The 26,189-nt window shown below is 34.4% G+C and overlaps 1 protein-coding gene and 1 long non-coding RNA gene across 2 annotated transcripts; one reads left to right on the top strand and one right to left on the bottom strand.

Moving 5' to 3' along the window:
• Window positions 1–405: 405 nt before the first annotated feature.
• On the bottom strand, window positions 406–7,402 carry LOC118488035. Its single transcript, XR_004883330.1, has 2 exons — window positions 7,328–7,402; window positions 406–1,104 (listed from the first exon to the last, which is right to left on the bottom strand). It is a non-coding gene; the product is annotated as an uncharacterized LOC118488035 (long non-coding RNA).
• A 6,489-nt stretch (window positions 7,403–13,891) lies between these two features.
• Window positions 13,892–20,042, top strand: LOC110915112 (alpha-xylosidase 1). Its single transcript, XM_022159747.2, has 3 exons — window positions 13,892–14,167; window positions 15,293–15,966; window positions 17,971–20,042. Exons 1-3 carry the CDS (start codon window positions 13,956–13,958, stop codon window positions 19,845–19,847), a joined length of 2,763 nt encoding a protein of 920 aa, XP_022015439.1. The 5' UTR covers window positions 13,892–13,955; the 3' UTR covers window positions 19,848–20,042.
• The last annotated feature ends 6,147 nt before the right edge of the window (window positions 20,043–26,189 follow it).

The following is a 26,189-nucleotide window of genomic DNA, read 5'->3' as shown; positions in this document are numbered from 1 at the left end:
CATGGGCCTCCCTAACCTCAATGGGTCAGGCCCAGTTAGGGGTTATCTCTAAAAGTCCCCAGCCCAAAGTAGTGTAAACTACATCGCGTTGGGCCTCGCGATTGGGTTAGTAAGCAACAATAATAAATATGATAATAAAACGCGATAAGTAAAGGATATGTCCGGTCGTTCGGGTTGGGTCTAACACCATACCCCATCAAAACATGTTACACGAACACAATCTGTTAAGACATGAAAAAACTTACAAGCGTATCATACAACTAGTTAAGACACAAAAACGATCTGTTAAGACACGAATACGATGATTAATTATGGTTTTTTGGGTGGGTTTGAGATGGAGAGGGTTAAACACTCCAATATCAATCATAATTCTGTATACTGGTATCTTTTAAGCAACTCCTTATAAAGTTACAAATTATATAACGTTGAATTGGTCATGTTAGTTACATACACGTAATTCTTTGCTTGCATTATGACACAAGCTTTAATGCACATAATACATTTATTATTAAACCAACAACAAACAAAGGTCAATATGCTGACCAAGAAACCACAATAATAAAAAAAACATACGTCAATTTGCTAACCAACCCACCCAAAAAACCATAATTAACCAATCTTTTAAATTTCGGTTTTTATACCGTATCAGATTTGGCTCTGAAATAGTTTAATTGGATGTATCAAGCGGTTCAACCGGTTGTACCGGAGGTTTAACCGGTTCTATCGGACGGTTCAACCGGATTTCTAATCAAATACCGGATCGGCATTAAGATCAAATCCGACAACATCATCGTTCTGTAGTGTATCTCCAGTACTTATTTTCCTCCCACCATCTTGGAAACTAAAGTCACCCAACTCAAATGTCGCCGGTGGTTTAACGGCAGCCTTACCGGTACTTTTCTCCCGAAAATGATTAAAACCGGCTTGTAACCGGTTTAAAATAGCCAAAAATTCGTCCAACTCAGCGTCATCAGCCGTTACTCCGCCGTTAGACCGCTCTTTCTTGGACCTGATTTTCTTGCCGGATAATCTACCGTCTGTTACCTCCAACCGCTTTTTCTTCAAGTTTTCCATTTAGTTTTGACCCGACCCGATACGACGTCCCTGTGGTGTAAGATTAAATATATTATGTTTAATATTTAATCTATAGCCATCTTAATCATTTACATTATAGAGATCAAAATATATTAGAACCTATTATTGAATTAGTTGGTAATTGTTGATGGACCATATTACCCTTAGTAACTAATTAGGTTTCCTCCTGGGTGCTTATATAAGGAGAGTTATGTGGAGGTTTAAGGGTTACTCAGTTTCACAATTCACACCCCATTTTAGCCATAACATCATCACGAAACCTCCTCTCCTAACCGATACCCTTTTCGGTTCTCTAAGTCCCCATCATCAGTCAGCACCCTAAGGAGGAACCAGACCAAACTGACAACTATGTCAAACACTGTTGCTGCATCTCCATCTGGACTCTCTGCTGGCCTGTACTGATGCAATCAGGTATGTTTATATCTGTTTTCCTTCATGCACAAACAGAACTGAACCAACATGTTTATGTGAAAATTCGAATATTCTGTTATGTTTTGGAATATGATTTGGATTATTAAGTGTTTTTCCTGATTTTGATCTAATTTTTCCTCTAAATTTTTTTTAGAAAACTGTTAAGAGATAAAGAGATTGAAATTTCGAAATCTGTTAACAAAATTAGATCAGCTTAAACAGGAAAGGATATCTTTTAATCCCTTAGATTTCGAATTTTCGGTTATGATATCAAATTAACAGCTGTTAGCGAGGTTGCTACTCGAGACCACGAGGTTGCTACTCGCAACCATGAGGTTGCTACTCGCAACCATGAGGTTGCTACTTGCAACCATAACGTCATTAGTCGAGACCATGAGGTTGCTACTCGCAACCATAACGTCATGACTCGCAACCATGAGGTTGCTACTCGCAACCATAACGTCATTAGTCGCAATCATGAGGTTGCTACTCGCAACCAGAATGTCATCACTCGCAACCATGAGGTTGCGACTCGCAACCATAACGTGATTAGTCGAAACCGTAGTTGCGACTCGCAACCATAAGGTGACTAGTCGAAACCGTAGTTGCGACTCGCAACCATAACGTCATTAGTCGAAATCGTGGTTGCGACTCGCAATCTCATTATTTTAAGCTGTTTAAATGCGACTCGAGACCATGGTTCTGACTCGAGACAACAAGGTTACGACTCGAGACCTCATAACTGACTCGAGATCTCATAACTCAGTCGAGACTTGACTCGAAACCTCATTATTTTAGGCTGTTTAATGTGAACTAAGTTCGATCCGCGCTAACGGGTGGTTTGCTATTAAATGATTGGTTTTTGTAATTATTTAGTTAATTAATGAGGATCAAATAATGTTTTATAAAACCAAAATGGCTTTACTTGAATGAGCTTCTGATGCATCATTTCTGGCCAAAGCTGACTTGATGCATCTACTTATCATCCAAGTCTTACGAAAGCTATGTTGTGTGTGCATCATAAGCATGAATGTCTTAATTTCTGGCCAAAGCTGATTTAATTCATTCATAGATGGCATACTCAACAAGTGCATAACTAAAGTGTCTGTCTCAATTTCTGGCCAAAGCTGATTTGTTACAACCACTTTGCACATATGCTTAAATGATTACACTTCTGGCCAAAGCTGTTTTGTCTTCGTTTAAGTAGAACTTTAAGTAGTCTATTATTTTGATGTTAGTAATAGACATATCACAAACTCTTCACATAATGATCCTTATATTAATGATCCTCAATTAATTTTTGTGATCATTTTGTCTGCCTTATTCTTAGTACCCATAATTTTTACTCACTATAATTTTCTTCTATAAATCTATATCACATCCACTCTAATTCCTAAGCCTAAAATGTTTTGCTTTATTTAAAGTTTCTATAAGAATTAGCTCTTAAATTAAATCCTTGATTATCTCTTAAGACACGATGATCCTTATTGCTCTCTTCTGATAAGGCACTACAGAAGAAAAGTAGAGCATTATGATTAGGATAAATCGAACATGATGTCTCTTATGATAATCAAGAACTCTCTAATATAATTGCTATCACTAAAGTTATTCCAGATTAATTTTTCCTAAGACTAATCTATAATTGTGGAATAATTACAAGAACTCCTAAGGTGCATGTCTTCATTTGACTAATTATAAATTATATGGTTAAGTGGTATATGTGAATATATTATAATGTACAATACCATGACCCATAAAGTTAAGGGCTTACGCATGGAAATAAGTACATTTTCCAGTGCATTACATACTAAGTTTTCATTTGTACAAATTTGATGCATTATAAATCAGCTATAACACTCAAAAGTACCAAAGTATAACGAGTGTGTTGATAAGCAACATATGTACATAGAAATAAATGTTTGAAACTGGAAAATAAGATGTTATTCACCTTACAACCACTAAAACCTTAAGAGAGGATTGTTCTAAAGTCCATAGACAAATTACAAGTGCTAATCCCAACGTTAAGGTTCTTCAAGGGAAAATCTCACTGCATAATTATGTCATTAGACTAGGCATAAGCAACGAGACTATCCATTATTCTAAAGAACAGTTGGATAAATTAATTAGATAGTAACTTACTAATGATATTTAAGTCTGATAATTTTAATATTCCAATTAACACATGATTAGTTGACTCTAGTTCCATACGTTTCCTTACCAGAACTCGACAAATAACTAACATGAGAGTTAGTGACAAAATTAAATGTCAAGACTATAAGAACCATAATGAAGACTCTTCCAACAACGCTTTTCGATACCTTATATATTCTGAAGATTAATCAGAATATAGTATCATAATTAAGCAATGTTATGAAGGTTGTGAGGTTTGCATAGTCAACATAAAGTCACACTTATCTTAAACTCTCCTCTTATTTGTTCTAAATATCTGGATAGAAACATTACTAAGATGAAACTAGATGATACCTTATTTTTCACAACTTTTGTCATCATGCTAATGAGAATTTGACAAAAGGAAAATGAGACTTATAAATTTCATCCATTAGAACCAAAATTCATGAGAAATCATAACATGGTTAATGAGGATGATTTTTTTTTTTTTTTTTTTTTCATCTAATCTCATTTTCAGTGATTCTAAATCATGACGTTACAGCCCTAAATATTACTTGGCTTAAGGAATAAGTATGGGTCCATCATAAGTCATTCATTGACATTCGTGGAACTTATTCCAAATGGAATATTCAGACATATAATTCATTTATCATTTGAAAGACTATCAACTTGTATCTAAATTTTGTCGCATATGGCCTACGGTCTTAGAAGAACTCTATTCATATATGTAGTTAATCAGATTTCTATTAAATATGTCCTTAAAGTTTCTTATGATATCTGGACATTACAGAAATCAAATAAAGTCTAACGTATATGTGATAGGTTCCCACGTCACATAGCTCATTGAAACTTCTCTTGTAGCATTCTAGAGATATTAAAGATCAGTGGGAGCATTAAGTGTCTTAATAATAACTTGCAATAGTTGCAAGAGATGGGGATTGAAAATTTTAAATTTCCACCTCTTGTACAAGACATCGCTCCATCACGACACTGTTCAATCAAACCTTATCTACTTAAATCTAATGCTACTCTTACAAAAGTTTCATTGTTGCTTAATTGTGGGCGCACTTAGATTTCTTACCTAAACTAACGCAATCCTCAACAAGAGAAACTACAACGACTAATGTCATTAATTTGTTTTCTTTATTAGAATTTGTTGGTCGTTAAGTATTGACCCTAAGCATGCTGAGTTCCTAAAGATTTCTAAGGTTAGTGGGAGCAGTCAAAGTCCTTATTATGACTTGCAAGGAATACAAGAGGCGGGGGGAAGAGTGTCATTAAATTCACTCCGAATTTAACTCCGATTACACCTCTTGTACACTATACTGCACCAACTCTTACAAACTTAGAATGAAAATGATAGCAACCTAACCAAGAGCTAATCCATAAAATTGAAACTTCTAATGAACCCAATAATCAACTCAGGAGGTCATCTAGGTTTAAAAGCCTACTAACTTTGATGATTACATAACCTCCCTAATTGAAGTTGAAATGGATTTTGGAAATGCTTACTGATCCTATCTCTTCAAATTAAGCCATTAGTGTAAATCAATCATTTGAATGGAATAAAACAGTTTTCTAGTAAAACTGATTTTGTGTGTTCTTATAACGTTTGGGATTTGATTAAGTTACCTAAGAGTGTTCATGACTAAACCAAATCCTAATATAAGCGTTAAGACACTCAAAAGCATGATTGATTGTCAAAGGTTGTACTCATGAATAGATAAGTTATTAAAGACTCTTTTTTGCATATCTAACAAAAGATTTCTTTGAGGATCATCACTGTTCTAGTAGCTTATAATAGTTTTAAGCTACATTAGATGAACATTAAAACGATTTTCCCTAATAAATGGCTGACACATTTACATGTTCATTAGATAACAACCTAAAGTTTCAAACTGAAGGTTAAAGAACACTTTATTTGTAAGCCAATAATATCCATGTATGGGTTAATGCAAACATCATAATGTGATGAAAAGCTAACGTAATTATTTTCATCAAGAATCAAGTGGATTAATGTACCTACCTCAAGATGAGTGGGAGCAACTAAAATAAACTTGTCTATATAGATGACATTCTTTGACAAGCATATGTTACATAAGTCAAAGCATTGTTAACACAAACTTTGATATAATAAAACTCAGAGATATCTCTTACGTGATTGATATCATAACATACTGAGATAGACCCAATGGGATATTAGTTTCGTTCCATAAGTTTAACATTAAATGGGTCCTTACATATGTAACAATCAATATTGCTCTCCTATAGAGGATAATAGGATAAATGAGATTATTTATTTACGCTTCATTAATTAGAAGCCTTATGTAAGTTTAAGTCTATACTCGTTTAGATATTACTCATATTGCAACACACTAGATATGTCTAGATTAATGTGTAGCATCTAATGGAGTATTACAATATCTTTAAAAGAAACGAGAGACTACAATTTAAAGAAGAAGTGAGAATTAAAACCGGTTTATTACTCTAACTTTGAGATATTCAAAGATTATAAAAATGCAGTTTCGGGTATATCTTTATGTCAGCAGACAAAACCTATTTCATGGAGGAGTCATAATGCACTGATATTAACAACCTAAGTTATAACGACATAACATGGTCACTAAATGTTGTTGGAAATTTAATCAGTGGACTCATAAGTTTATTAACTCCATATAATGTTTTGAAGAATTAGTGTGATAAAGTCAGCTACCATAACTCCTTGAACAGTAACAGTTCAAGAGGTGCTGCATTAAGTTTCGATACGCAATTAATTATTCGTTTATGAACGAATTGAGGAAACTAAGTTTTGTATCGAATACATTCATGATATGCTTAAGGATCCTATAACTGAAGGGCTATTACCCATAAGTCTTATTAAGAGAGCTCATAGACGGGTATTAATTAATAGTCGTGCGCAATTGCATATCGTACTATGAATGACTAAGTATTAGTTAATTTTCCTCAAGTTTGATTTTGTATGTCTGTTAGAATATGTTCAACCGGTATAATGGCATATAGACAAATAAAAGTTACAAATCAAACAAAGGGCTTACGCGTATTTTGATCATGATGATTAGGTTTTAAATTAAGGCTATAGTATGATTAATGGGGGTCCTGAGTCGCATAATGATTCAACGGCTGTATTTTTCTGCTATAGTACTTGTTTAAGGCTAAAATGAGTGTTAACTCCTGATCAGGCTTATCTAATACTCATAGTAAATGATTACTCGGCTAAGTGGGAGAATGTAAGATTAAATATATTATGTTTAATATTTAATCTATAGCCATCTTAATCATTTACATTATAGAGATCAAAATATATTAGAACCTATTATTGAATTAGTTGGTAATTGTTGATGGACCATATTACCCTTAGTAACTAATTAGGTTTCCTCCTGGGTGCTTATATAAGGAGAGTTATGTGGAGGTTTAAGGGTTACTCAGTTTCACAATTCACACCCCATTTTAGCCATAACATCATCACGAAACCTCCTCTCCTAACCGATACCCTTTTCGGTTCTCTAAGTCCCCATCATCAGTCAGCACCCTAAGGAGGAACCAGACCAAACTGACAACTATGTCAAACACTGTTGCTGCATCTCCATCTGGACTCTCTGCTGGCCTGTACTGATGCAATCAGGTATGTTTATATCTGTTTTCCTTCATGCACAAACAGAACTGAACCAACATGTGGCAAACAATTGATTTTGATATGGATTATGATTTATGGACTACTATGAAGAGTTTGGGTGAATGAATAGTCCTCTATATAAACTATTTTAAATGAAAAAAAAGGTAAGTGATGACGTCATGCAGAGGGAATTTTATGACGTTGGATTTTAAACGTGTCACGGATCTTTTCGAAGCGTCGTGCCTATGAAGATTCCTAACAAACGCATCTTTTTTTCCTATGGAAAAGTTCAAAACGGTGACGTCTCATGTTTTTTTTTTCTTTCTTTTTGTTTTTTAATAATATTTTGAGTTGATTACGGATTTTTTTTTTTTTGAACGTAGAGTTGATTACGGATATAGATTTTTTTTTTTTTTTTTTTTTTGATAAGGGATATAGATTATTTATACTTTCAAGAGTTTTTTAGTCTGTTATTCAGCTGTAACATGGGAATCAATCATATAGCCAACAACATAAGGCATGTTTTTAGTAGAATTTAAAATAAGGCATATTTTTAGTAGAATTTAATTTGATACAATGGCCATGTGCCCTTTCATAACACTAATATTTTTCGTTTTACCTTCAATGGTCTGCTTATCTAGAAACTCACAGATTTGTTTTTAGTTACTCCGGTTGAGACTTATGAGGAGCTTACCAATGCTAGTACTATTTCTATCTGTTCTACATACAATACACACAAAACGTGCGGGTGATATTTGAGAGTTGAGACGGGGTATGCCTCATAATAAAAAAAAAAAAATCAATCTCCAATAGTCACGATCGACGTTGAATTTGCATGTGACGTTACACCACTGTAACACCTTTGACAGTAGGTGCGAAACATTTTTGGTTAGAAAAACATCAAGCCATTTTCCAACAACAAGAATGTTTAAAATTACAAAATTGGAAGAGTCCCGACGAGCCTTTTTTCAACAAAGGAAGTGTCGTATCCTCCCTCGGTTTCGCGAATAACTCTTGGAAGATATAGAAAGTCCCAACGAACTAAAAATGACCCAGAACGCCATAAATACCGTTGGACCCGCAAACCAAGAGTGTTAATCGTGACGCGGTGGTTGGAGATCATAATAATTTGTGATGACAAAGAATCCAGAATATTAAAAATTTTGGGTAACAATGCAATCCAGAAATATTTGATCCAAGTATAGCTTTCATCGAGGAACCAAATTTTAAAAATAAAACCATGGTGAACACATAAATTAAGACCTCGTGTAGATGTAGTTATTATTAATATATATGTATATTTTTTTATAATTGTAATCTTAGTACAAATATTATGAGCCCTGTAAATATAAGGTTTTGTTGCTAATTAAATCATTCAGACGTTAATTATACCATAAACACTTTTACGAATTATGGTATCATAGCCTAACTAATCAAACCTCAATTTACCTCAATAAAAATGTAACTTGTGATGTAACGAAACGAAAGAGCTAAATCGTTTAGAGTTACGCGACCCATAAGTAAGGAAAAGAAACGTCGGGTTGAATCATGTAACTTACTGCCATAGTACCCATAAGTAAGGAAAAGAAACGTCGGGTTGAATCATGTAACTTACTGCCATAGTTGGCTCAACTGATATTCCCAAGTTTTAGAAATTTTGATTATTTACTTTTTATAGTAATAACGTACCGATCTTTTATTTAAGTAATTTACGTGTTTATTTAGAAAATCAATTTGATTATTATATAGACATTATTTATTTTCTAATTTTGGTTGTCAAAATAAAATTTTCTATATAGAGATTTGTTTTAATAGTTGGTATATTTAATATTATATATCAATTTTGTTTTAAGAGTGTATATATATTTAATATTATATCAATTTTGTTTTAAGAGTATTTTCTTTCTAAACCTCTGCGTCTTTAAAACATAAATCAAAAATGAAAATCAAATATGCAATCATGTATCCTTTAATGCAACATCTAAACATACATTTTGAAGGCCCTTGTAATAAAATGATAAACGGTTAAAAGGAGTGAAAAAGTAAGGTAAACATATAAGAAAAACTTGTTAAAAATTAAACATACCTACATTCCATAGATAATATGTAACAATGGATTTGGGTTTTGCTCTTTGGGCTTTTTCTTTGGGTTTGGACCAACTAGAGGGGCCCAACATGTTATTAAACTGCATCAACAAGCATTTATTTACTTATTTTTATTTTATTCAAGAAGTTATAAAACTGCATCAACAAGCATTTATTTACTTATTTTTATTTTATTCAAGAAAAAAGAATATTTGCATTGCTGTAAACTTCAACAAAAAGTCACTTTTGATGAAGGAGATGAAATCGAATAAAATCAACGCTAGTACTCCCAATTAACATGTGAAAAATGTGTCGGTTAGCTCATTTGGTAGAGATACATGTAGAGATGTACAAATCGGTTTAAGAAAAATGAACCGGTTTTTATGCAAAGAATGATATCCGGTTTTTTTAAAACCGGTTCCGGTTTTTTTAAAACCGGTTCCGGTTTTTTTAAAACCGGTTCCGGTTTTTAATCTGTTTTTTTGCCTGAAATTGATAACCGGTTCTAACCGGTGTAACCGTTTTCATAACCGATCATATATTAACCGGTTATGATTAACCAATTCGGATAACCAGAAAAACCGGTCAAAAAACCGGTTCTGCAGAAACACCTATTTGAGCTGCAAAATTCATTTTTTTGGCTTTTTTTTGTTGTTTTTTACCGCATAATGCAATTTTTTAACGGTTTTTCGTTAAAAGTACAGTTTTTTTAAACATAACTTAAAACATGGACAAAGAAAAAAGTTCTGATTAATTGGTGTAAAGTTAAGTAGAAATAACATTTGCTGTTAAAAAAACCATGTGAATAATGTGATTTATTGTCATCATAGTAGTCATACGACTAAAGATGATATACCATCTCTCTCTTTCCCATGACATGAATACATGATACACAAATATATACATGTCCACCCACTATTTCCAGTGTTGATCTTTGCTCCCTTAACTATCACAAGGTGGTACTCTAAAGTCTAAACTATGGCCTCTAAAGTCTAGCTAGACCCCCTCGAACAAGCTACATTGATGTTTACATCCTAACTTCCTAGTCCGGGCGAAGACAAACGACTCAGATATGAGCGTCAAGACTAACAAGACCGAAAGAGAGTCATTTCAAGCCCTTTGAATAGCTCCAACACTTACTGTAATACGGCGAGTCGTGAGGATATGTGTCGTAGCAACACTAAGTCTTCAATTTAAATTTTTGTTTGGATTTGAATGATTTTTTTTAATTTCTATAGTTACACACACGCAAGACAAGGGTGCTTAATAAAAGTTATGAAGTGTACAAATTAAACAATGTAACTCAAGTTAATAACTTTTTTTAACAAATATAATTGAAATTGGGACACAAATAATTTTAAAAAAAATGTTGATGTGATAGCTAGTCTATAATCAACTCCTTCAGCTCATTCGTACAGCCCCACCATACCAACCACCAACACCATGCTCCTCCCATACTGAAGCCATGTCTGATGTCTCCTTAATCACTCCTATGTTTTAATGGCGACTATCAATCTATCATCATACTTCAAATCAATATGTATTACTTTACAAGATTATACCATGAGTTTCAAATCATATTTAAAACATGGTTAGGAAGATGACGTTTATAAAATATAAAACTCGTTTGAAGGAATGAGAGATCGGGTCTCTCGTTTGAGCATTCACATTCTATCCATCAAAATATGTGAGGGTGGTTTTTATATTATAAAGGGTATAAAAAGTGGTTGTGAGTGAATGAGAGATAAAATGTTACTGTTCATCTGTATATTTGAGGGGACACTGTTCACCCACTATAATTTTTTTAATATATATTGAAAGTGGTTGTGAGTAAAGGAGAGAGAAAAATGTAATGATAATATTATTTAATTGAAAAGTAGAGAGAAAAAGTATTTGTTTTTAGTGAAAATATATTGATATAGGAGTTGTTTTTTAGTGGAATGTATGTATAATTTGATGAATTGGATGTGAATGCTCTAACAAGTCAATGTAGGATATTTGGATTCCATCCTTGATTAGGGGCGGAGGCAATGTACAAGGAGGGGTATCCTGGGCTACCCCTCAACAATGTCTCCATAGTGTAAAAATACCTTTCAACCCCGTCTACATAGTGTAAAATTTTTATTTTTTTATATAAAGGATACCCTTAATCCCAATTTTTTTAGAATACCCCTGAATTTTTGGACTAGATCCGCCACTACCATTGATATGGCGGTTTCATTACTGGCCGAGTTGTTCAACCGTCTAGACATGACGAGTTTTTTATAAGTTTTTTATAAACATTAGTGCATTAATTAGTTGGTTGATATTGATATATCTTGTATGTATTTTCAAAATGTTTTCTTTAGTATCTTGCTTCAGCTTATTTTTTGGAGGCATTATCTATTTATCTCTACAAGTTAATGAATGGATCTCAACTTTTATAAGTAGAGTTTGAAGCGAGTTGGAAACGAGTCTAAAGATGCTTATAGTCAAATAAAACGAGTTCTACTCAAGCTTATGCAAGGTTGTGCTGTGCTAATCGAATCTTCTACATCCATAGTTTGTCGCATCATATTAAACATGCCTAGAGATGCCTATTGCCTACATTCCTATCAAGTCAAACACTGTATTTTTATATAGTTCTAAAAGATGGTCCTAACTATAATAATCGTGTTATGTTTAGATTAGGACATATTTGATTATTTGACATGATCATGGGTGAAATCGTGTACTTATCGTGTTTAACATGCCTCTTACGACACGAATAATACAAGCATCAAACATGAATACAACTCGTTAACTACTTTAAATCTAATGTTTATAACACATTCGTTTGTTTTATTAACCAAGAGAAAGAAATGATAAATCTTAGCCTCTTAATTTCATATATTTTCAAAAAAAGTAAAAAATCAATTAGTATATTTTGCAATAAACAAACATGTCTAATCATATCTTATACAGGTGATCAATTATCAGCCCTAGTAAAACCAGGCCCATTCCAGTTTCCACCATCACAAGGTAAATATGTTTGAAGTTTATTGTTTCCAGGTTTGACCTTATTGTGTAACGAATCAAACATGTTCAAGTTTAAATAACTTTTTTTTTGAACGGCTAATTTTTTTTTTACTTTTGTCGTCTGTGGGACTTGAAACCAAGACCTCATTCTTTCAAACTCAGTTGTTTAAAAGTTTTGTCTTTGCCAATAGATCACCACCACATTGGTTTCAAGTAAAAATAATTAATTCTTTATACATTCAAGTTGGGTTGGAACCAAATATATTTTTTTCCAACTTTCTTCTATTTCTTTTTACAAATAATAAAAGTAATTAGAAGGAGCATGCCAAACTACAAAGAAAAAGAAAAACAAGAGAAACAAAGAACCATAACAAAGATAACAAGCTCTCATCCAAAGCACAATCCACATATACACTCCACTTAAGCTTCAAACCACTTTTAGACGGGCATGTAATGAGTCTTTAGTCATTAATATAAGTGTTTCCACTTAGATGTTTAGCTTTTTCGTTAGGCAATAGCGGTAATGAGTCTTTAGTCATTAATATAAGTGTTTCCACTTAGATGTTTAGCTTTTCCGTTAGGCAATAGCGGTATTGCATTTTTCTTTATCAAGTTTACAAGGTTTGGAAATGTTACTACACATGGTCTCATGAAATTGTTCATGGTAATCCGTAACCACAAACTTTTTGTCTAAAAAATAATGTTGTCGTTGGCTTCAACCTTCATTCACCGTCACATCTCCCACGGACGTGTATTGCGGTTGGTCTTACTAAACAAAAGTACTAGTTAAAAGTTGCATCAATAGCCATTAATTATTCCACTCTTAAATTTAGCATGATACACCTATAACTATTTATGTTGTTGTAAGAACGTCACCTGAAATATGTCCCTCAACTGGTTGATTTGATGAAGAGTGATCCGATCTCCAATCTACAAAATAGAACAACGTTAGGACTCGTTACAGGAATGAGGTTATTCCTGTAACCACCCTCCGGCGAGAATAAGAATTCGTTTGGGGAGTAAAATAGAAAGTAATTAGAGAGAACAATGTGTCTTACCTTCATGACGGCATCTCTATTTATACTTATGGGTGAATTTAGGGTTTCCCCTTAATTCAGGAAGTCGGTTAGGCGACATCTCCTACTTTGTTGGAGATTATTTCATACATATATTTGGAAGAAGATATCCTCCATATTTATTTATTACCGCTCATTTAAAGGTGGATATTCGACCCGGAATGACCGGGCCGGGTCATTCCCCCACAGTTGTCATAATATATCCTATAATAAACTTATAAAAATTAACTAATTAAGTTTGCCTGTGCATCGATGGTTGAATTGAACACAACCCAATATTGATTGTTGACTTGAACATGACCAAATTAATTAGCAGGTTCAGGAATTTTATGTATGTATTATTTCTACTCATGTTTACTAGAAAAAAAAAATAAAAGTAAGAAAATATTTCTACTCAGGCTCAGGAATTGTTGACTTAAAACAGTAATTTCTACCCACATTTCCCTCCAGTTTCCTATATATACTACACAACTGTACCTATTCTCTGTACCCTCTACCCCTAATAATCCCCTCAAACACCACCCACCATGATCTCTTCTTTGAGATCTCTTCTATATCTTGCCGTCGTTCTTGTCATATTAGCATGTATCGAAGCGGCGGCACCCACCCAGATCGGCAATGGCTACCGCCTCATCTCCGTCGACAAAACCTCCGACGGTGCACTCATCGGCCACCTCCAAGTCAACCGGAAAAACAACATCTACGGCCCTGATATCCCTCTCTTGCATTTATACGTCAAGTAAGTATCCACATTCAACTCCACTGTCTCCGTTTTCTGTTTTTCACTTTACCTGAAACACTATTTATTTGCTTTACATGGCCCCTTTTAGTTTAAAACTTGGCACATTATACCCCTCAAAAGTCATATTGTGTTTAGAGAAAACAACGAAAAATAGCCTTACTTAAATTTTAAAAGAGTTAATTACATAGTTAGTCCTGTGGTTTGCACAAAATAACATACTTACGTACTAATAGTTTAAAATCACCTTTTAGGGTATTAACTTTTCATTTTGTAACGTTTGGAGATATTAACTTCTAGGGTATTAACATAGTTAGTCCCTCTGGTTTGCACAAAATAACATACTTAGGTACCAATAGTTTAAAAAACAATTAACGTTAATACCTCCAAACGTTACAAAATGAAAAGTTAATACCCTAGAAGATGATTGTAAACTATCAGTACCTAAGTATATTATTTTGTGCAAACCATAAGGACTAACTATGTAATTAACTCATTTTAAAATAATGTCATAATCTCAAGATCTATAAATGTCGTTTTTAAAAGATTTAGTTTTGTCATTAAAAAAGTGCTAGCGGCCTAGCCTATTGCCCGTTTAACTTAATTTCCCTTTCGGATTGAGACCAAATTTATCTATTAATCATGGATAATTGAAACTATAAATATTTTAAAAGTGTTAAAAAATAAAAACTGAGTATTTAAACCCAACCAATCCGTCAACATCAAATAAGCACGGGCGGCTAAGGCTTAACTAGTTAACCCCATTTTTAGATTTGTTTCCCTTTGATTGATTCCCTTGTGATCCACGATGTACGTTACAAAAATTTCTAGGCCAGGCGAATTTGTAGACGTTTTAGCCGATGGTGCTTGTTTGCCGGCTCAATTTCCATGTCTATTTTTTTTTAAAAACTCAACATGTCTAGTTTAATGCTTTTCCGGTTTCCCCCAATTTTAACTCAATTTGTTTAAAATTTATTTTGTCTATATTCTACATTTCCCAGGGGGTTTTATAAGTTTATTGTTAGTTTAGGGGTCAATATGTTAAAATGCAATAACCGTAAGATTTTCCTGTCGGTAAAACATTCGACTAAATTTCTCGCCGGTTATCGGATTTTCATTTTTCAGGCACGAAACAAACGACCGTTTACGAGTCCACATCACCGACGCACAACACCAAAGATGGGAAGTACCATACAACCTTTTACCAAGACAACAACCTCCGACACCATCAAAACAAACAACTCAAACCTCAATCACATCAACAGAATTCGCCGGAAACGAATTAATATTCACCTACACTCCAAACCCATTTTCATTCTCCATAACCCGTAAATCCAACGGTGAAACCCTCTTCAACTCCACCCCAGACGGATCCAATACATACACATCACTAGTCTTCAAAGATCAGTACCTGGAGATCTCAACACAATTGCCTAAAACGGCGTCGTTGTATGGGCTGGGTGAGAACACACAGCCACATGGGATAAAACTGTACCCGAATGATCCGTACACGTTGTGGACGACGGATCAGTCGGCGATTAACTTGAATATGGATTTGTATGGGTCGCATCCGGTGTATATGGATGTGAGGAACGTCGGTGGTGAGGCGAATGTTCATGGGGTGTTGTTGTTGAATAGTGATGGGATGGATGTTGTGTATAGAGGGACGTCTTTAACGTATAAGGTGATTGGGGGTGTTTTTGACTTTTACTTCTTTGCTGGACCGTCTCCTCTTGCTGTTGTTGATCAGTATACTCAGCTTGTTGGTCGACCTGCTCCTATGCCCTACTGGTCACTCGGTGAGTCTTGTACTTATTGTTTACTACAGCGTCGGCGCGACAATCATTTCAAATCTTTATTAAAAAACGTATACTTTTTTCTAACATTAAAACAATCCAGACCTACGCCTGATACTTCAATTTTTCATCGATAAATGTATTAGAAAAAGAATATGTGGAGCGGGCCCAGGCAAACCAAACCTCCTCCAACGCCGCCCACCCATTTTAGAGTGAGATGGATAGGTCCGGGCCCATCGCCTCAATTTTTCATCGATAAATGTATTAGAAAAAGAATATGTGGAGCGGGCCCAGGCAAACCAAACCTCCTCCAACGCCGCCCACCCATTTTAGAGTGAGATGGATAGGTCCGGGCCCATCGCCCAAGCGTTGGAGATGCTCTTAGTATTCTATGCATTTGTGACTTTTACGTTGAAAGTTAGATGTTGTGTTTTGGTGTGAGGATTTTGTTTGAATAGATATGATAATGTCCTGCCGACAAGAAAATAGATGCGTGATTAGTGTAGGAAAGTGACAAGTTTTGTAGGAAAGATTGAGGATGTTTAGGCATTGTTGTTTATATAGATTATATACTTTAGTTTAAGAAATTCACAAACATGAATATTAATATTTTATTGTTTACGTAAAATAAAGTTTTGATTTTTATAAGAGGGGTTGTTAGGTGTGTTTGCTTTATGCAAATGGTATGGTTGAAGTGGCATGGATACCGTTAAGGATCACCACCTCATATCATACGAGGTGGTGATGGGCGGTATCTTTTTATTAAAGTCATGTTTAATTAATATGACAATAGTATATATATATATACCTATATATATATATATATATATATATATATATATATGTATCCCTTTAAAAAGAAATATAATAGTATTTTTGTTTTTATTTCATAAGTCAATATGATAATGCTATGTTAAGAAACGACCATATCAATCACGTACTTGAGATTTTTACATATGAATGTATGATATTGAATTTATATTCTATAAAGTTGGCTTTTTAAATGATGTTATTATCTATTTGAGGTTCAATTCGTAGCTTTGAGCTATTCCGGAAACGGGTAAGGCCACGTGAAGAAAAGGATTGACGTTATTAGATTCGGTTTGTGATACTTTAAAAACATTTAATGCAGAATAACATCATTTAATAGCCAACTTTAGAATATAATATCAATATCATACATTCAAATTTAAAAATCTCAAGTACGTGGTTGATAACTTGATATGATCGTTTCTTAACATAGCATTATCATATTGACTTATGAAGTAAAAACAAAAAATACTATTATGCATTAAATGTTTTTAAAGTATCACTAAACGAATCTAATAACGTCAGTCCTTTTCTTCATCTAACCTTACCCGTTTCCTGAATAGCTCAAAGCTACGAATTGAACCTCAACTTTTGAATATAATTACAATATCATACATTCACATGTAAAAATATCAACTACGTGGTGGTTGATATTGTTGTTTCTTAACATAGCATTATCATATTGACTTATAAAGTAAAAACAAAAATACTACTATTTTTCTTTTAAAAAAATATATATATACTATTGTCATATTAATTAAATTAAGTATGACTTTAATCAATATTGTATTGAGTATTCATTCTGATATAAGTTATATGATTTTTCATTCCATAGGTTAGAAAAATATTCATCAATCATCATACATACCAATTTTTGTATTCTAAAACACTAAATATAGTTTCACCATTTTTTTTTTACATTTCTATGATTTCATATCTATCCAATAATGTTCTACTATTAAAGACAATTAAAAGATTGGTTCCCTAGCAAACAAAAATCTTTAATGATTTTCTTGTTTTCTAATCACACATTGCCCATACAAGGGACACATGTCTGTAGGTCACCATCTTTTAAAACATGTTCTCAAATTAATGGTCAAAAATATCTATTTCAAACCAATAATTGATCATAAATAAAAATAATAATAATAAAAACTTATACAATTATTTTAACAACAATTTATTTATACAATGTAGGTTTCCACCAATGCAGATGGGGATACCATAATCTTTCAGTAGTCGAAGATGTTGTGGAAAATTATAAAAAAGCAGAAATTCCACTTGACGTCATTTGGAACGATGATGATCACATGGACGGTCACAAAGATTTCACTCTTAATTCCAAAAATTACCCTCATCCAAAATTGATTAACTTTTTAAACAAGATACATTCTCGTGGCATGAAGTACATTGTCATTATTGACCCTGGAATTGGAGTAAATTCCAGTTATGGTACTTACCAACGCGGGCTCGCTAACGACGTCTTCATCAAATACGAAGGTAAACCGTATCTAGCCCAAGTCTGGCCCGGGCCCGTTAACTTCCCGGATTTCCTCAACCCGAAAACTGTCACGTGGTGGGTTGATGAAATCCGGAGGTTTCATGAGCTCGTGCCAGTGGACGGGCTATGGATTGACATGAACGAGGCTTCGAATTTTTGTTCGGGCTTGTGCTCGATTCCTAAAGGGAAGCAGTGCCCGAGTGGTACCGGGCCCGGATGGATTTGTTGTTTGGAATGCAAAAACATAACGAAAACAAGATGGGATGAACCGCCTTACAAGATTAATGCGTCGGGGACGCAAGTTCCAATCGGGTATAAAACTATCGCGACTAGCGCAGTTCACTATAACGGGGTTCGGGAGTACGATGCCCATAGCATATACGGGTTTTCGCAAACGATTGCTACACACAAAGGCCTTCAAGGTCTTCAAGGCAAACGCCCGTTTATCTTGACCCGATCCACGTTTGTTGGATCGGGCCATTACGCAGCCCATTGGACCGGAGACAACAAGGGGACGTGGGACGATCTTAAATACTCAATCTCCACCATGTTAAATTTCGGTATCTTCGGTATCCCTATGGTCGGGTCGGACATATGCGGGTTTTACCCCGCCCCAACCGAAGAGCTATGCAACCGTTGGATCGAATTGGGTGCGTTTTACCCGTTTTCGCGTGACCACGCGAATTACTATTCACCAAGACAAGAACTTTACCAATGGAAATCCGTCGCAAAATCGGCTAAAAACGCGTTAGGTATGCGGTACAAGCTACTTCCCTACTTGTACACGTTAACCTACGAGGCGCACACCACCGGTGCACCAATAGCCCGACCCGTCTTCTTTTCGTTCCCAAACATCGCCAAACTATATGAATTGAGCACACAATTTCTCCTCGGAAGTAGTCTAATGGTATCACCCGTTCTCGACAAACACCAAACCAAAATCAGCGTGATGTTCCCTCCCGGAACATGGTACAATTTGTTTGATTTAAGCCGAGTAGTCGTTGCAAAAGAGACCGAATCTTTCTCAATGGATGCCCCATTACACGTTATCAATGTGCATTTGTACCAAAACACTATTCTCCCCATGCAAAGGGGAGGATTGATATCAAAAGAAGCAAAAACGACACCGTTTACTTTAATTGTAACATTTCCAGCGGGGGCCACGGAAGGCGAAGCGAAGGGGAAACTTTATATCGATAACGACGAGCTTCCGGAGATGCAACTAGGAAACGGGCAATCGTCATATGTCGAGTTTAGCGCAAAGGCTGAAAATGGGCTTGTGAAGGTGTGGTCAAATGTTGAGGAGGGTAAGTTTGCTATTGAGAAAGGGTTGGTTATTGAGAAAGTTACGGTTCTTGGGTTGACTGGCGTTCGCGGTGGGGTTGCGGTGGAGGTTGAGGGTGGTGCCGGTGGTGACGTGTTGACGGTGGAGTTGGTTGAAACGGATCATTTGTTTTTTGATGAGATGAAAGTTGGTAAAGGTAGTAAGAAGAGTAAGATGGTTGAAGTTAAGGGGTTGGAAATACCGGTCGGTAAAAAGTTTATGATGACGTGGAAAATGGCGATTGTTTAGTGGTTTATTTTGAACCAACAATTTGAAAGTTGGATTAATTATGTGTTAAATTTTCTATGTTGTTGAAGTTGAGTCAAACGTTTATTGGCTATTAAGTTAATAAACCATTGAATGTAATGTAGTTTTGGCTTTTTATGGTATGTTGAAGGATTAAAATTAACTATGAAAAGAATCTATTGATGTTGTTGAAGATTAGTAGAGAACACAAAAGCCTACAAAATAAAGTCTTGAATGTTAATGGGCCTTTAAGTCTTTCAATTTGGGCTCCAACCCAACATTGGTGGTTATGTAAGTCTATGTAGTTTGATTAGTAGAGAACATAAAAGCCTACAAAATAAAGTCTTGAATGTTAATGGGCCTTTAAGTCTTTCAATTTGGGCTCCAACCCAACATTGGTGGTTATGTAAGTCTATGCAGTTTGAAAACTGTTAAGGAGGATGTAATTTGAAAAGAAGAAAAAAACTGTTAAAAAGGATGTAATTTGAAAAGGAATCCAAAAAAAAAAAAAAACACGGATTAGTCTGAAATAATAAACCCACATTCTATCTGAAATTTGAATTCGAAACGTTGTTTGGACAGTAAGGGGAAGGATGCATTAAAAAGTGGATTTTGCCTAAGTAACCTAAGAAGAATTGTGATGATAACATGCGACACTTCTAATAAGTAGGAATGAAGGGCATTTTGTTCCTTATAAATAGGAGTGAAAGTAATATGTGGCACCCCTTTTGTTTTTTAAAAATACAACAAAAAAAATCTAGTACAAAAAAAATCTAGCACAAAAAATCTAGTACAAAAAAAAATATAGCACAAAAAATGTAGTACAAAAAAATATATCACAAAAAAATCTAGTACAAAAAATATAGCACAAAAAATTCAGCAAAAAAATGTAGTACAAAAAAATCAAGTACAAAAAATTGTGAAAAAAAAATTAAGACAAAAAGTTCAGCACAAAAAAATTAGCACAAAAATATAGTAAAAAAATCCAGCACAAAAAATGTTTTACTAACATAGAAATACAACACATTTTAGTGGGTTTTTTAGTCTTCATATTTTATATAGCAATATGGTACTCAAATTAAAGATAAAAAGACGCTCGATTTTACAGTGAAATTTTTATGAAAATATAATGTCGTATAAAAAAGTTATGAAAGTTAAAAAAAATGGGGGTAGAATATGCATGTGCCTTACATGTGGAAAAAGAAAGTCCATAAATAGGATTTTCCCAATATACCTGTGCACTCATCCTTTCTCCTACACTTTCATCTTAACCATTGATTTAAAAATGAATGGTTAAGATTTTTTTCTCATCCTACTTTGGCAAAATAAACTTTTTATTTGATCTTACCCCTACTAACTTGAAAATTGATCAACATGATTCCTATTTGATTGAGTTTGTATTTAAACTAGGTTTGGAACCGTCTATTACACGGGCTGGATAAATATAATTTTATATACCAAGTAATAAAAAAGTTACATTATTAAAAACTCGTTCATTACAAGATTTAATAAACACGTGTATTAAACAGCTTGAATATTAATAATGTAATCAATTAACACACACTCATCAATATATGTTATTGAAAAAAATGAACTTTGATGTATATGGAGATGATCAAATAGGAAGTTTAGTTTGGCTAGAAAGGATAGGAAGCAATAGGATTATGACATGTGTCAAAATTTAAAAATAAAGGGGAAGAGTATTTTAGTCAATTTTATCCAATCTTCTCCCTACCAAATTGACCCGACCACCATCCACCATAACCGTCGTACCCACGACCGCCCCTGCCACCTTCACCCGACCACTATCCACCATCACCTGCCACCCCCACCACCTTCACCCGCACACACCGCCACACGACCACTACTTATTCTGTCTAGTGTACCATCACGAAAAACATTGGTAACTATATAATATTATATGTAAAAGTAGTAAACGGTTTTAAATATATAAGAATGTCATTTTTGGTAATTTTATGTAACACGCCAAAAATATTAGAAATTTATATAAATTATATATGTTGGTCATAACCAAGGGTAATGTAACTAGGAATAAATAACCTAGTTAACTAAATGTTAGTAGATACCAAGGGAAAAATATGAATAAATGCACCTTCTAAAATAACTTTCAAACTTGAGGGACTAAAAGGGGCAAAGATGTTTTTAATTGAAACAAATAAACACTAAAACACACACACATGTGTGTGTGTGTGTTTGGTCGATCTATCGAGGAGAACAAAGGGGTTCTTCAGAAACCCTAAACTCACAAAAAATCAACAAATCAAAGGGAAATCAAGCTAAGAGTTGGGGTTTTAACTAAATCTGTGATCACCCAAGCTAGGAGATCACAAGGTATGTTGAATTTTGTCATTTGGTAATATTTTGAAATTTGGATAAACATTCATAAATGAAATTCAAGAGTGAATGTTGAATGTATTAGTGAAATTGTGTTGAATCTATGTCTAGAAACAAACCCTAGATGAAAACTTGATGAATTAGTGTCATAAACTAGAGATTGAATGATTACCCTTAAATGTGTTAAGTGGGTTTTTATGATAATATGATGAACACATGAATTTGAGTGTTAAATTGTGAAAATTGATGTTATGATGCAAGTTCTAGATATTGTTCATGAACACTAGACATAAGGGTTTGATTATGATATCAAAACTTGGTTAAAAGAATAACCATGAATTAGATAAAAGATGCATAAGAATCTTGCCCGTAAGGTGCTTGTTAAAATGTCTAAATGAATGTTGATATGTTGAAATTATGAAACATGATGTGATAATACGAGTTCTAAACATGATGTTGATTGAACTCTATAGGCAAAGCGGGTGAATCTTCAAGCGGTCAAGTTGGAACAGACGCGCGCTTGAAGCATAAGATTTAATACATGACTTGTGGTTTCGACACATTTTTATAGACAAGTTTAGTCGTAGCTTTGTTTAATGTTTTAATATAGCGAAAGTGGTTGCGTTTGGTATGTCAATAAAGTGATAGATTTCATTTAGACAACCAAACGGGTCAAAAAAAGTGATTAGCTAAATGTTGGTTTTAAGTGATTAGAAGGTCACGAAATAAACCGGTGAATTAGATGCGTAAGCCGAGTATCGGAAATGCTAAATTTAGATTGATGAACTTTAGTTGGGAGCGAAACTTAGAGAATTAGAGGTTCTTTAAGTTAAAGGCGGAAAAATTGATGCTTGAATCAAGTTAGTCAAGCGGATATAAATGCGTATGCAAACCATGTAGTGGGAGCGAATACGCTAGTGTTATTGAGCCCGGGAAATGGGTAAAATGAACAAGGCTTTAACCTTGGTCATAAGATGCGAGAAAAAAATGTTAAAATCATAATGGGTCGAATAATTCTATAGGATTTGTAAGTTGTAAGCTTATAAATCAAAATTTAATGAACCCGGAGTGTTAAATACTTAGTTAAATGTATTACACGTTAGAAACAAGTTTCGTGTAAAACGGACTTGAATTGTGCAAGTTATGAGTTAAAATGTGGAAATTGTCATAGCTGGGCAAACGCAGCTCCAAAGAAAGAAACTTTATGTCGAAACAAGCCTGTCGCGCCCCGCGACGCATTAAACAAACTCGGTTGCGCCCCGCCAGGGCCTGTCGCGCCCCGCGAAGGCTTGGGGTGGTGTCGGTCGCGTCCTGCGAGGCCCCCTTGAACTGGCACAAACACTTATGTTGTTTACTTTGCTTTCCGAACTTGATAAAATATGTTTTAAAACTATCATATCTAATGTTTATGATGGTTTTGACTATAGGTGAATGTTATAAACTTTTGGGATGAAGATCAAGCATCGTGCAAGAACCGAACACACGTTAGATGAAGCTTCCGCGTTGATCTTGTTTAGTTTTGATATTTGGAATTGTGAAAACACTTAGTAACTGTATTTTGAATGTTTTAAACAAAGGTGAACATTGTGATGTAAATGTTTTTGTAAAACGGAATTTTTGTCGTAAAGTGCAAACTTTAAATGATGAAGTATTAGGGATGAGCTAGGTACCGTCCGGTATCGAACCGGTACCGGTACCGAAAGAACCGGTGCCGAAAATCCCCAAAAGTGGGTACCGGTATCAGTACCGAATATACCCGGTTCGGTACCGGTACGGTACCGGTATTTGAGGGTAAAAACCTGTAAATACCGGTACCGAACCGGTACCATACCGGACCCGTACCGAACCGGTACCGGAAATGCTAAAAATCGGTACCGAAAAAGTACCCGGTTCGGTAAATTCGGTACCGGTACCGGGAAAGATTTGCTCATCCCTATGAAGTATTGTTAAATTAGTAAGGGTCTTACATTTTACATGAATAAGCTAAGTCAATCACTTTTTTGAAATCAACTTACTGACTTACTAGCTTTTTTCTCCACAAAAGCTAATTCAAACACTTTTTTAAAATTTTCTTTTGAAAAACTAATAAGTTAATGGGGTTGGTTCCGGTACAAACCATATTTATCCTACAAACCGTAAGAACAGATCCTAGCACTTAAAAAAAGTTAAATTAGCACATACCAAAACAATACATACATAAAAGTAGCACTTTTGAATTATATTAGCACATGAAAATTAATCAAGATAGTTGATTTTAGCACATATTTGAATGATATCTGCACTTTTCTTAATCAGCACATTGAAAACAAAATGAAGATTCAAATAAACAATCAATTGCTTGTTAGCATATTTATAGGGAATTCAATATAATTGATATTATTTAGGATATTATTTTATCATTTATCTATAATTGGTTGGATGCCACGTGACACTTTTTAAATGGTTCTTACAGTTTGTATGCGAAATGTGGTTTGTATTTGATCCTATTCCATAAGTTAATAAGCACTTTTACCAACAAAACGCTTTTGGAGTTAAATAAGCAATCCTAAAACGCTTACGTAAAGTTGCACAACTGAATAAAAATAAGAGATATGAACCTCAAAACCGGGAGCTATGGAACCTATTGAAGTACCTTTGAATTCGATTCTTGCGAACTACAATTGGATCCAAATTAGGGCAGAGTATTTGTAACACCCCGAAAAATGCAAATTATTTATTCGTTTTATATAAAGTGAATAAATAAACTAGTTAACTAACTAGGATTTAAAATAACCCAGTTAGGTGAAAGCCTTGTAGTAACCTACAAATGGGTTAAAACGCTAAAATTGAACCAAAGGAAAGTTTAGGGACCAAGTGTGATCAAAATGAAACTAATATTAATAAAATCTAAATAAATAAAACACAAACACATTTGGTCTGTGTTTGGTGGAGATCGACCAGAGAGCAGGGGCGACCCCAAGCTCCAACAAAACCCTAGTTCAGAATAAATCTCTAAATTGAAGGATCAAACTCAGTCCAAATCAAAATCCGAACATAGATTAGTGATCCTCATCACAAGGGGGTTACAAGGTATGTAAAATTTGGTGTTAATTCTCTGTTTGAAATTCTCATGAAATTGGGAAATCTGAAATTAGATGATGCATGTTTGTGATTTGGTTAGCTTAGTGATGAGATGGTGTCTAGAAGTAAAACCTAGACAACTACATGTGAAATCATGTCCAAATTCAGGAAATCCCATGAACACATTGAAGGTGGGTTATGGGTTTTACAAGATAATGATGAACACTAGGGTTTAGAATGATTATTCCAGTGTAATTTAATCATAGAAAGTGATTTCAGAAAAAGTATGATGTTTAGGGATAAACCCTATATGATTCTTGTCAAAATCTTGCATGATACTTGTAGGGTTCATAATCACCATTGTAGGTGATTAATAAGTTGTAGAAACTTGGTAAACACTAAGATCATGATTCTTGTTCTAGTGTAATCTGAGTTTTATGAGGTACTTCTGAAATTTGGAAGTTAAAACATGTGTAAATGTGACTAATTGAAGTTGATTTAGATGATTATTACAAGTCATGAACTTGATTTTGATGATGTAAAAAGCTGACCCGCTAGGCGTTTGTTAAAATGCCTAAGTGGGGATTAAAATGTTAAAAATCAGATGAAAACGCAGATTTGATTATTATAGAGAATTATGCGTTAATGATTATGAAAAGAGTTCTAAGTTGATTGTGAATTGGACTCTTTAGGCAAAGAATCCGGATCGTCAAGCGGACAAGCCGGAACGGATACGCGTTTGAAGGGTGTGCTCTAAAGGTACGCGACTTGTCGTCTCGTTACACTTACGTAGATAAGCCTAGTCGTAAATAAGTCTAATGTTGTTATGGCGAAAATAGTTGCGTTTGGTAAGTCTAAGAAGTGATGGAATTCACTCGACAAACCAAACGGGTCAAAAGAAATAGTTGAAATAGGTATAATGTCGAAATA

This window comes from Helianthus annuus, chromosome 16 (genome assembly GCF_002127325.2).
Source record: "Helianthus annuus cultivar XRQ/B chromosome 16, HanXRQr2.0-SUNRISE, whole genome shotgun sequence".
NCBI classification, from domain to species: Eukaryota; Viridiplantae; Streptophyta; class Magnoliopsida; order Asterales; family Asteraceae; genus Helianthus; species Helianthus annuus.
This window is presented reverse-complemented; position numbering and strand designations above follow the sequence as displayed.

Excerpts from the sequence above, each read along its gene's own strand:
- LOC110915112 (XM_022159747.2), top strand. The coding sequence starts at position 13,956 with ATGATCTCTTCTTTGAGATCTCTTCTATATCTTGCCGTCGTTCTTGTC. Across the intron at positions 14,168-15,292 it reads CTCTTGCATTTATACGTCAA|GCACGAAACAAACGACCGTT; the intron begins GTAAGTATCCAC and ends TTCATTTTTCAG. Across the intron at positions 15,967-17,970 it reads TATGCCCTACTGGTCACTCG|GTTTCCACCAATGCAGATGG; the intron begins GTGAGTCTTGTA and ends TATACAATGTAG.